Source organism: Scylla paramamosain, chromosome 45, assembly GCF_035594125.1.
Source record: "Scylla paramamosain isolate STU-SP2022 chromosome 45, ASM3559412v1, whole genome shotgun sequence".
NCBI lineage: Eukaryota > Metazoa > Arthropoda > Malacostraca > Decapoda > Portunidae > Scylla > Scylla paramamosain.
In genome coordinates this window covers 2696673-2709244 of record NC_087195.1, presented here as the reverse complement: position 1 = coordinate 2709244, position 12572 = coordinate 2696673, and the positions used below count along the sequence as shown (strand labels likewise).

The 12572-nt window shown below is 40.9% G+C and overlaps 1 protein-coding gene across 3 annotated transcripts in view; it reads right to left on the bottom strand.

Annotated features, from left to right (window-relative positions):
- Positions 1-1468: 1468 nt before the first annotated feature.
- LOC135094520 (histone-lysine N-methyltransferase SETD1-like) overlaps positions 1469-12572 on the bottom strand; it is a 25696-nt gene continuing 14592 nt past the window's right edge. For 2 of the 3 annotated variants that reach the window (XM_063994683.1, XM_063994682.1), the window contains exons 12-20: positions 12277-12506; positions 11243-11431; positions 10297-10533; positions 9517-9790; positions 8578-8871; positions 7831-8063; positions 7457-7651; positions 6931-7188; positions 1469-5916 (exon numbers count right to left, since the gene is read on the bottom strand). In XM_063994683.1, coding sequence (XP_063850753.1) covers positions 5743-5916; positions 6931-7188; positions 7457-7651; positions 7831-8063; positions 8578-8871; positions 9517-9790; positions 10297-10533; positions 11243-11431; positions 12277-12506 — 2084 coding nt within the window. In that variant the 3' untranslated portion in view covers positions 1469-5742. The remainder of the gene's footprint in view (positions 5917-6930; positions 7189-7456; positions 7652-7830; positions 8064-8577; positions 8872-9516; positions 9791-10296; positions 10534-11242; positions 11432-12276; positions 12507-12572) is intronic. The other variant, XM_063994684.1, reaches the window with a different exon arrangement.

The window sequence follows — 12572 nt, the reverse complement described above, 5'->3', positions numbered from 1 at the left end:
ACACTGGTTAACCTGCCAGGCAGCAGCAGTTACACGTTCACTCAAGACGGAAAGTTGTATTTTTTTTTTTTTCTCTCTCTCTCTCTCTCTCTCTCTCTCTCTCTCTCTCTCTCTCTCTCTCTCTGTTTATCCTATTCATTTCGCCATTACATGCAGGAAAAATATGATATGAATTTATTATATATGCTGTTATTATATACATTTTTTTTTTTTTTCATTAAGGTGTGTTTGATGTAATTAGGTAAGGCGGGAATTTTAATTATACACTGTTGTGTTTGGTTAACGACCATAATCGGGCCCCCAGAAAATCGGAAGCCAAAAAAAGAAAAAAACGGTTCCATGGCAAGACTTAATTATTCCCGAAAAAGTCACTTCAAAGAATAGTAAAACGAGTGTGAACAATGCATATTACCTTACAGTGCCTTCAAGAGGGAGGTTTCAAGACACTTATTCATCAATTTTTGACCACTGTTTTGACCCTTTTATGGGACTGGCATTTCAGTGGGCATATTTTTTTATTAGATTTCTGATTTCTGTTGCCCTTGGCCAGTGTCCTTCCTACATAAAAAAAAAATAAATAAATAAAATATATATATATATATATATATATATATATATATATATATATATATATATATATATATATATATATATATATATATATATATATATATATATATATATATATATATTAGCAAATGGAGGGAGGGGGAAAGGGGGAAGGCGCACAACCGGAAGGTATGAATTGTTTTGGTTGATCCCCTTCCTGTCAACCGCCTCCCCTCATACTGAAGCTTTTACTAGCTGATAAATTTATCCAAGGAACACTTGCAAGAGATAGAAACCTCAGTGGTAAATAGAAACGCACTGGTTGAATTACTTTGAAGCTCCAGTTTACCATTAAAGTCACAAAAATATATATAAATTTTGTACTTACCCAAGTGACGAGTTTGTTGCATGCTAAGTTAGCCGTCATAAGCAAAATAAAAGAAATAAAATTAATAAAATAAAGAAAAGTATTTTTTTGGTCAGATAGTGCGCTGGCCATGTCAGACACTGTAGATTCTCGTTCAGTTTGAGTCATTAACATGTGAATTACGTTTATACAAATTGATTCCATTTTGCTCCATTTATTAGTATTTGTTGACGTATCACAAGTGTTTGGAGTAATTAAGATGGGCATTTTGTTGGGAACTTTAATTACTGGTGATTCACATTTAGTTTGAGTCTTTATATATTAATAAATTGTGTATATACTATTCCATGTTGAATGAAATGATAAATAAATATATAAAATTCAAAAGCCTGGAACTTCTCTAATATTAGGACATAAGAGGAAGAGGAAAAAGAAGAGAATTAGCTAATATATTTACGTAAAAAAAATCCTGACGTTTTCACCTAGTTCTGTCACAGCTCTCAGTAAGGCAGGGGACCAAACACACCATGATTAATGAAAGGAAACACACCATTACAAAAGTACACAGTCTATTTACATATGATACAAATTACAATGAAACTGTACCACACAAAGTTCCTCAAAACATCATAAATAGTACAATATCTAAAAAAATGAAATGCGTCTTGGGCGGGACTGCACGCCGCCCAAAAATGTCTAGTTTGTACCTGGGGAGCGAACTTCCCACTCTTACGCCGCCACCTGCCACCAGCGGGACACCAAGGGCAGTGGCGGGTGGGCAAGGGGGGCACTGGGGCACAGGTTTCCTTTATATACGAGATGAGCTGACCCATAATGCCCTGAGTGTCTGTGCCCTGCCACCGCTGCCACCCTTGCTGTCCCGGGCTGCGATGGATCTCTTCACTATGAAGAAACAATACTCTGTCAGTGAAAGGCATTACAGCACGACCCACTGGCTTTGGCATTGCACGCGCCAAAGCTGGATATGTTATGTACATCTGGATACGCAGACACAGGACATACATGCCTCATTCAGTCACCACCTCCTGCTTCTCTCTTGAAGTCTTTATTTTTCCTCCTGGCATTACGAAATTTGATGAACTGAACTATGTCCCTCCCTCCTTTCTCCCTAACACACACCTCACTCATCTACCATCTTCCTATGCCCCAAAAATGCCCATTAAACTCTTCCTGGCATTGCAAAATTTGATAACTCTAGTGCTTCCGTCTCTCACAAATCCTGATTCTGTCTTTGTTTGATGTTACAGCTTCTGCAACAGTTGGTATGTCTTAAACTTTAAAGCCTCATGTTTACTGGTGTCCTGCTACAAGGTGTTTGTTATTTAGCTTTAGGTAGTTACTTCCAAATCCAGGCAAGACATGATGTGTTTGAGTGCCTCTAAAGCAGACATGAGTGAGCTTTCCCCTTACACACACACACACACACACACACACACACACACACACACACACACACACACACACACACACACACACACACACATACATACAAACACCGGCACTAAATACCACACTCCCTCTCTCTCTCTCTCTCTCTCTCTCTCACACACACACACACACACACACACACACACACACACACACGTGAGGTGCAGCACATCAAACCCACAATGGTGAAATTATTACATACAGTGACTGAAACCTTATATCACCACATCTGAATGAAGGATGTAAATGTCTTTGTGTTTTTACAGTATGGAACCTAAACAAAAGGTCTGGTATTCCTTTACAATATATACAGCAGAGCCACACACCCCCTGGTCCTCTTTGTCTGGCCAGTCACCACTCCGTCACCGGCAGATTAGCAGCACCTAGCTTTAGAAATGACATGAAAATACAATGAGAGAGAGAGAGAGAGAGAGAGAGAGAGAGAGAGAGAGAGAGAGAGAGAGAGAGAGAGAGAGAGAGAGAGAGAGAGAGAGAGAGAGAGAGAGAGAGAGAGAGAGAGAGAGAGAGAGAGAGAGAGAGAGAGAGAGAGAGAGAGAGAGAGAGAGAGAGAGAGAGAGAGAGAGAGAGAGAGAGAGAGAGAGAGAGAGAGAGAGACAGAGAGAGAGAGAGAGAGAGAGAGTAATACTGGAGTGGACATAACATTACAAAATATTCAGTCATTACCCTCAAACACATCACATTTCAACATTATTTTCCTCCTTTTTTTTCACAGAATCAAACACAAAGAAGAGTCTCACACACTTTTAAGGTAAACTTCCTTTCCTTTCATGAAGATTATTACACAAACATCAGCCAGGAACCTGGGTACATAATGACATAAACTCTCACTTCCTTATTCTCATTCCTGTCTCCTTTCATTCACTAACTATACAACAACTGAGACCAACACTGGCACTTAGATAAAAGTTCTCTTTTAGCAGACAGACGGACAGGCACAGGGACAGGCAAGGTACTGGATTATGAAAACGTTTAGGTGACAGACTGGCTGGCAAAACCCCTCCCTTCCTCCCTCTCTATCTCTTACATGTGGGATGTGGTGGCATGATGCAGTGATGGTGATGGAGTGAAGGTGAGTGGTATAGCTTCTGTGCTGGTCTGGATGAAAGGAATGAGATGTCAAGACTACCTATGAGGGAATCAGGGAAGGGGCTGCTCAGTTTGTCTGCCTAGAGGGAGTGAAATCATTAAATTCTGTCCTTTTTATCATGCCAGAAATAGATTGTTTGAGAAGGGATAACACATGGCAGTTTTTTAAAGTTTGGTAACAGTAAGATGGGATTAAAATTACGGTCTTCTCTTCGAATAAGAAAGCTAAATATACTGTCAGATGATGGAGAGACAATCCAGCTCTTTGTCTCCATGTCTGTCTGTCTGTTTGTCCATGGAAAGACAAGAACAAAACAGATGAATCAACATAAGACACATATAAAACATAACAGCAGCTGATGAATTCTGAACCTGTCTTCTTGCAATATGACACTTGCTCTTCCTGACACATACACACACACACACACACACACACACACACACACCAAGGTCGTGGTCCTCCAGGCTTTGGCACGATACAAGAACCTTATCACATGCAATATATACACATAAGAGGTGGCTTTGCAATGACTACAGATGCACCTAAGAGACCGAGTGCTCTTACAACGCTAACACACAACTGAGACTGCTGAGGAAGACAAACTAAAAGTGTACATACAAGTGTCAATTACCCATAAGTTACTGAGATTTAAGAGGAGTGGGTCACGCAGCCTCTCCTCCTGCGGCGCTCACTACTCCACGTGGTATAAAACGGCCGGTCGCCAAGCATTCATTAGGTAGAATATAGAGTGGCAAGTGGACCTGCAGTGGGCCCTATGAGGTAATGGGTGGCTCTGATGCACCACTCGCTCTGCTCGTCCTCTTCAGTCACTCGGTTTTGTCGCGAGTCCTCCAGCATTTCAGGGAAGCATTGAGAAAATAGTTGCCTTAAGTTTCTTTCTTTAACGTCGGTAGGTAGTCAGTGGTGGCGTTCTGGTTTGCTACTCTAAGATACATACACAAGTTTATACAAATGTAGCATATAAAATTAATGTTATTAGATAGTAAACGGAAGATGAGAATTTGATTAAAGATATTCCACAGTAGAAAATAACAGCGTATGTATGTATGTATAGTAATTGGTCATAAGATTGGTATACGAGAATATATATAGACTTTAATTAGCCAGTCGTGGTGCGCATCAGGCTGCGTCAGTGTCACACACACCGGGAAACACAACTCAAATGTCATTACTACTGCCACCCTAGAGCACGCCAGTCATGATATGGGGGAATACCGACTCCAATAATCTGCATGATGGTTATACTCAGCAGTGTCACCTTTCCAAACAACACACACCTACTTCACACCTCCACACACAGGTAGGTATGACTGCTAATTGATACATGTCCAGGTGGCTCTATCCCTACACGACATCCCTGGTTCAATGTTAACTTTACTTAAAACACACCTGCTTGAAGATCACACAGTTATGAATGGTAATGGTTCATCTCTACAAGACATCCCTGGTTCATCAAGATTCACTTTGGCTAGAACACACACCTGTAGTTATGAAAGGTAATAGCCAATCTCTGGTCTGTCAAGATTCACACACCCCTGACGACACACCTCAAGAAAACACAAGACCATTACATGCCCAGATGGTGGTCATGCCACTGGTACATCACTGCATCATCTCTGACTTGTTGCGTTCCACACAGCCATTGCAGAAAAGAGAAAATGTACAGTAACTAATCCATAAATCCCTTGTAGTGGTGTTTCAGTAATAAGCTTTAAAAATTCAAGGTTTGTTATATTTTTCAGGTCCCCATCAGAGTCCACCTTGATGCCTCCCTTTACATGTAAGGGCACAGCTGGGAAAACACATGGTTGGGCCTTGCATTCAATCGTTCCATTGCCACTTAACTGCTGTGTTTCTATCACTTCACTGCAGTAACATCACAACACTGTAGTTTTCTTTGGAGTGGTTATTTAGTATTCACTGCTATTTGTTCCTTCCTGTGCCTGAAAGCTTGATTTGTTCCCATTACTCTCCACTGTCTGAGGGAGCTGTTTATACATTCATTCATTCATATATATCTCATACTGGTACCCCAAATCCTTTCTTTCCCTTTACTGCAACAGCCAAAATACTCACTACTCATGTACTTATTCACCATCAGTGCATCTCTGACAATGACCTACCACCACCTATTTTCACTCTCTTCCTCATCAGAAGCATTAGGAGGCCACTGCATTAAAGGTCTGAGTAACATCACCAGCATTGCCATCATACAGCTGACCCTTTGTACCTCACCCTGCGGCTGCCCTTAGTTGAGTGTTCCCTTGCACTGAGCAGCACCACATAGACACACGATCTTCTCCTCCTCGATGGGGAACTTGTAGTCGTAGGTGATTTCCTCGCCGCATGCTATCGGCTGCTTGGAGTAGATGACAATCTTCTTCTGGGTTTCCACAGATATGATTTTTGCATAGCAGTTGGGCTGGAGATAAGGAGGAAGTGTAAGCATGGCATAAAGCACCCTAGAGGCATATGTTTCAGTTATCACAAGATTGCTGGAGCATTAGAAACTATTAACTCCTTTCTCAGTAAAAATATAAGCTAAATTTCAGTTTAATAAGTTAATCAGCACTCAATACATGAAGAAAAATGTGTGAGGCTAAATCTTATCATCATTATTAGTGACCTGCTTCCTAGTTCAAGGATATAATAAGAAAACAGGAAGCTTCTAGTCAAATGTGTCACCTCACACACCAAAGACACAGGCATGAGAGGGTCTGATTAAAAGAGAGGTACTCTGCCTGCCCACCATTCGTGTCACATACACTCAAGTAAACAAACACAAGATCAAGATATCACTCTCGTTGCAAAAATAACAATATTCCAATATGGCCAGCCTAGTGTTCTACCTTCCCTCTGACAATCATACATGGAGAACCACTGTTAAATACTTTCTCCAAATTTCTCCCTCTCCCTTACTTTTATTTCTCCTTTTATCCTTCCTTTCCCTCTATTTCCTTTACAATAATTAAATACTCAGACTACATGGAGAGAAACCCTGAAATGTGATAAAGTCATTGGAAGAAAAGGTAATGATAAGAACATGATAAAAAAATAAATAAATAAAATATATATATATATATATATATATATATATATATATATATATATATATATATATATATATATATATATATATATATATATATATATATATATATATATATATATCCTAACCTAACCTAACCTAACCATATATATATATATATATATATATATATATATATATATATATATATATATATATATATATATATATATATATATATATATATATATATATATATATATATATATATAAACAATAAAAAAAAGGGCAAATCAATGAAAAAAAAATAATAATAATAAGTAAATAAAAAAATAAAACAACCACAAGGAAATCAATAAACAAAACCAGCCAAGACAAGCCAAGCCACAACACTCCACAAAGACTCACGTTACAAGAATGGTTGATGAAGCGCGCCAGGTTGCCACACTTGGTTGCATCAATGATAGTCTCCATGTCAATCCTGAACAGGTAGGAGGATCCAATGCCAATCTTCTCATACTGAATCTCCCGCAGGTCAGCAATGATGGACCGGATGCTCTGCCCAACATACTCAATCACCATCTCGTCTGACCCGATCGCCTCCATGGCAAAGAGACCCCAGTCGTGGATTCGGGACTTCCCAAATCTCAGCAGCTTCTTACGGAACTGAAAGGCAGGAAGCAGGGTAAGGTGTGAGGGAATGCTTGTGTGTGTACTTAGATGGATGTCTTGAATTAACTACACCTGTTTGAAGGAGAGGTGTTGTCAGGTACATGTATGCTTAGATTTGTATGTTCTATGTGTTGTGTTGTTTGTTACTCAATTATTTCTTATTTTATCCTAATAATTTTGCTTATTTAACTCTTTCTGTATCCTCTATACCACTTAAAAACCTCGAAGTCCCCAAAAAAAACATTCACCACATTGTCACTACCTTGAGTTGATTGAACTTGAGCAAATCAGAGTCAGTTTCATTGCCGAAGGCGGTGAGGAGTCGTCTCTGGAAGGAGCGCACCTCCCTGCTGACAGCCATTTGAGTCAGCTTGGCCTTACTGGACTCCAGGACCGCCAGACTCTGCTGCTGAGGCTCCTCCGCCGCCCTCGCTGCGTGGTCCTGGTGGAACGTGAACTGAAACAAGATAAAGCAGTACAATTTAATTGGGGAAATTATCAATCCTCCTCCTCTCTCTTGACTGTTTTCCCACAAACTCATACACAAAAATTGTTAACCCTTGTCTTCCTTCATCTCTCACCAACTTCACACACAGCCCCATGCGTCACAACAAAGCTGCTGAGTGAGTAACAAACCTTATGCCTCTGCTTCTGTTTGGAGTCCACCTTGTAGATGCCTTCAGTCCTGGCACACCCAGTCTTGTGCAGAGGCAGGTCGTCAAACCGTCTCTTCTTCCTAGGTGGAAGTGGCACATCAATGGGCGGATGGTCCACCCAGTGGGTGTCGTTCAGCCAGTACGACTGACTGTCATCCGCAAGCATGCTCTCGTAACTCCTCTTCAGCAGCTCAATGTCCTCCTGGTCAATGCCTGCACCAAATACATGACATTAGCAACAAAAGAGGCACCTGTACACACTCTACATGGTCACATGACAGATACGTTTACAGATCAAGCAGGAATTGTGAAGATCTGCTTTGTGGATTTTCAGTTACAAATACAATAGCTAAATTACTTGTCTTGATTTAAATATAGAAAAATTCACATTTAAAAGTGAAATTCTCAAAAAATTTTACCCAAATATTAAAAAAGTTTAGTGAATGGGAAAATCTAAATCTACAGCCAATCCTAATTCATAATTCTTTTCTATTTATAAACAATTTTTAAGGAACATAACTCATTCATAAAATATTACCTACAGAGCACTTTTAAAGATTCATAAAACATCACCTCTTACAGACCACTTTTAAAGACTGGCAAAAAATTTTTCCCTACAGAACACTTCTAAAGCTTAGCACCTGGACAAAGCACTCACACTAGGCAACAGGAGCAAAGAGCCACAAGCACACAGACGTACAGCACAGGGGACAAAGGAGCCACTCACCACGGATAAGGAAGGAATACAGCACGTTATATTCCTCCATCTGGTTGCGCGGTCTGAAGGCAACACGTGAGGAAGTCTTGGGAGGCGCCTGCACCACTTTTCTCTTGTCCAGCACCTCCTTCTTCACTTGCGTCTCCCGGTTCTCCTTTCCTCTGGGTTTGGGTGGCGTCAGTTTGCTGGCCCCAAGTTTAGGCACCTTCAGCTTCTCTGCATCGGGTGGCGTCCTTGGTCTGGTGTAGTCGTGGTCTGAGTTACCAACCACCATCTTCTGGTCCTTCTCGGCTGATTCTTCTGCTGAGGAAGTCATTGTTAGTCTTTGCTCTACTTTTCATGCAAGGGACACGTGAGGGAGTAAGTAAATAATGGAGAATGAAGAGCTTCTGTTGGGGAAATGATTGCTGGTTTATTTTGTTCTACTTTTAATGCAAGAGTTAAGTGAGGGAGTATGTAAATAATGAAGAATGAAAGTTTCTGCTGGGGAAATGATTATTGGTCTACTCTTTTAATACAAGGAACAAGGAAATATTGGAGAATGAAAAGCTGTTAGGGAAATGATTGCTGGTTTATTCTGTTCTACTTTTAATGCAAAGGACAAATAAGAAAGTATGTAAATAATGGACTAATTGATTGATTTAAAAAAGGGAAGGTGCTGCAACAACAATAAATGACTGAGTGATCTTCTCTGCTTAATATAAGGATCATGCAAAGGAGTGCATAAATAATGAAGCATTAAATATTTCTTTAGTTGGAGAACTGGACCTTTTTTTTTGACATAACGGGCTTGTTAAGAAATACATAAAAGAGAATGAAATACACCATTCTAATTTAGTTTCCTTATGAGAGGATGAAATCAAGAGCAGTTTTCCTTTCTTTTTCTTTACACCCTTGGCTGGACACCTCAACATGTAATTAAAAGAAGACACAGATACACAAACTCACCAGGTGGCAAGAAGGATGCATTAGTGCCATCCTTCGGTGCCCACGGGAGACAGTAGCTGTGTTCCATGAGTACTGGTGACCTCTCCTCCTCCCCAGTGCTGCCACCGGTGCGCTGCGACGATGACGAGGTGGTGGAGGTGCTGGAGGAGGAGGAGGAGGAGGAACGCACTCTCCCGTTGACATCAGCACCAGCCAGGGCCATGAGTGCCTCGGCTGCCTCTGCTGACTCACCTAACCCGTCCTCCAGGTCACTCTTCTCATCTGCTGTGTCCGTCTGGAAAGAAAGGCAAGGTGAATAAGAGATGATGATATCTTGTGTTTATCTGTCTTAACTTCTTATTCTTCTATTGTTCATCTGTGTCTGTCTGTTTGGAGAGGAAGGTAAAGGGTGTATATGTGGTGCTAAGGTCATGTGTTTGCCTCTTTTTGTTTCTTATTCCTCTATTGTTCTTTTGTGTGTGTGTTTGGAGAGAAAGGTGAAGTGGATAGATGGTTTTGGGGAGTTATGTGTTTTGTCTCTCCTAGTTTTTTCTCCTGCCTGGCTCTCTCTCTCTCTCTCTCTCTCTCTCTCTCTCTCTCTCTCTCTCTCTCTCTCTCTCTCTCTCTCTCTGATTCTCTTGTTGCAATACTTTAAACCAATCAATCAAGTAGTTAATCAAAGAATCAATCAGTCTCACTCATTCTTGCTACCCTACACACACACACACACACACACACCACATCCAAGCACACCTCAACACAATACACATGCTAACACTCAAAATCCAGACAACGCTGTACCTCTGAGTCGTGGTCCTGGACGGCAGGGGGAGGCACCACGGGCTGCTCCTCTTTTCTCCTCTCCTTGGCTTTCTGTGTCTTGTCCCGCTTGGGTGTGAGGGGCGGCGACGGCTTGCTGGCCTTCTTGGTGACTGGTGATCTGGGTTTCCTTGGTTTCGGGGGCTTCTTGGTCTTGGTTGTGGTGGTGGTGGTGGTGGGAGTGGTTGTGGTCTTTTTAGGTATGGATGGTGATGACTTCTGGAGGGAAAAGAATCAAGTTTTGTAGAGTCCATTACTTCTTCTGTTTCATGAGGTAGTCCATTACTTCTGTTTCATGAAGTGAAGGGAAGGAAGAGGTGTAATGATTTAGTGTTTAATATAAACTTATGAACACTGCCATGAATATAGTAAATTACTTCCTCTGTTTCATGAAGGAAAGGGAAGGAAGAGGCATAACGATTTGATGTTTCGTATAAACAAACTTGTGAACATCGTCGTGAAGAAGTTTCTGTGTCCTATTCCCTGATTTATGAATATGGAATTTATGCTTACAAACAAAAATATTAAAAGATAACTGAAAGATGAAAAAATAAATTAAGTGGAAAAAAGTAACATCTACACTTGATCACGATATACATTTTTTTTTACTTATGAGTGACTATTTTCATGCCGCTCTTTATAATAAATCATAATTAACTAAAACACACTTCTGGTAACTAAACTTTTGCCTTATTACTACTCCTGAGCATCAGTTGAAGTTACACAGGTCTCCAAGTGTGTTTCAAGGTTCTAGTGATAGGTTAACAAGATTTCTACATTATTAACAGGAGAAACACTCTTGAGAACCCAGCTAATCATCTCCGTGGGCTTTGAAAATAGAGCAGAGTTTCCAAATACAAGCTTCACTTTCACCTCCCAACCATCCACAAACAGCCAGCCCCAAACACAAGCCCATGCCACAACTAACCTTCACTGGAGGCGGGCATGGGACAGGGGTGGCATCTTCTTCTGCATCGGCCATCCAGGCATCTTGGTCCTCATCTGGCAGTAGCTCAGGCAGTGGTGTGGCAGGTCGGTCGTGTTCCGGTGTCCTCATCACACTCTCCACCACCGACCTCACGTCTGCCTCAAACTCCGCCTCAAGTCTCCGCAGCTCCTGGTGGTGGAAGGTGGAGAGGTGGTGAGATGGAGAGGATGTTTGAAAGGTTCTTGTGTACTAGGAGTGCTTGAAAGCTTTTTCTTAACCATTTCGGTGCTGGCCATTTTTTCCTCATAATCTTAGCATTTTTCAGACATATTTTTGTACAAGAGTATATTAGTTTTGTAGCACAGAAAATTAGAAATGAACCTCTTATTCTTTTTTCTCTGTACACCCATGCTGATTATACTCCTGTACTACTTTGAATGTTACCTCAAGGCAACCATGGGAGTGAAAGGGTTAACTAGGTGAGGAAGTATTTGAAAGTTTGTTATGCATAAAAAAAAATATGAGTATTTATTTCTATGGATTAAACACTAAAACCTACTAATTTCTTTCAGTGACAGGTGAATAAAATGCATGGAGTACTTATTTTATGGGTTATCTATCTTTCTATCAAATCATTATATACTAAAGACTACGAGAAGATTTCCTTTTAACTGCTGGTGAAAAAATGTATGGAGTATTTATTTTATGGATTTATAAGTGGAAAAAATATGTGAGGATTTGATTTTAATGGTTTACAGAGTGCTACAAATATACTGGAAGTTGTCCTCATGGATTATGTGGGAAAAGAAATGGGAGAGGATCTATTTTCAGTGGTTGATATGATGCAGGGAATTGATAAGAGATTTTACAATACAGATGATGTACTGGAGAGAGAGAGAGAGAGAGAGAGAGAGAGAGAGAGAGAGAGAGAGAGAGAGAGAGAGAGAGAGAGAGAGAGAGAGAGAGAGAGAGAGAGAGAGAGAGAGAGAGAGAGAGAGAGAGAGAGAGAGAGAGAGAGAGAGACCCAGCCTTACCTTGAGTTCTGATGGCTCATCTTCAGTCACCTTCTTCGTTGCCTTTGCCACCTCCTCCTCCTCCTCCCCTTCTTCCACGATCTTCTCTGCCTCCTTCTCTTCTTCACTCTCGGATGAAGAAGACTCCGACTCTGACTCAGAATCAGAGGACTCGGAACTAGAGGAGGAGGAAGACGAGGAGGAAGAGGAGGAGTCGTACTTCTCCTCCTCCGACGATACTTCACTGACCGCTGGGAGGGAAGAGGAAGTGAGTGAGTGAGTGAGTCTTGATTTACAGTGAGCTTCAATTGTTTCAG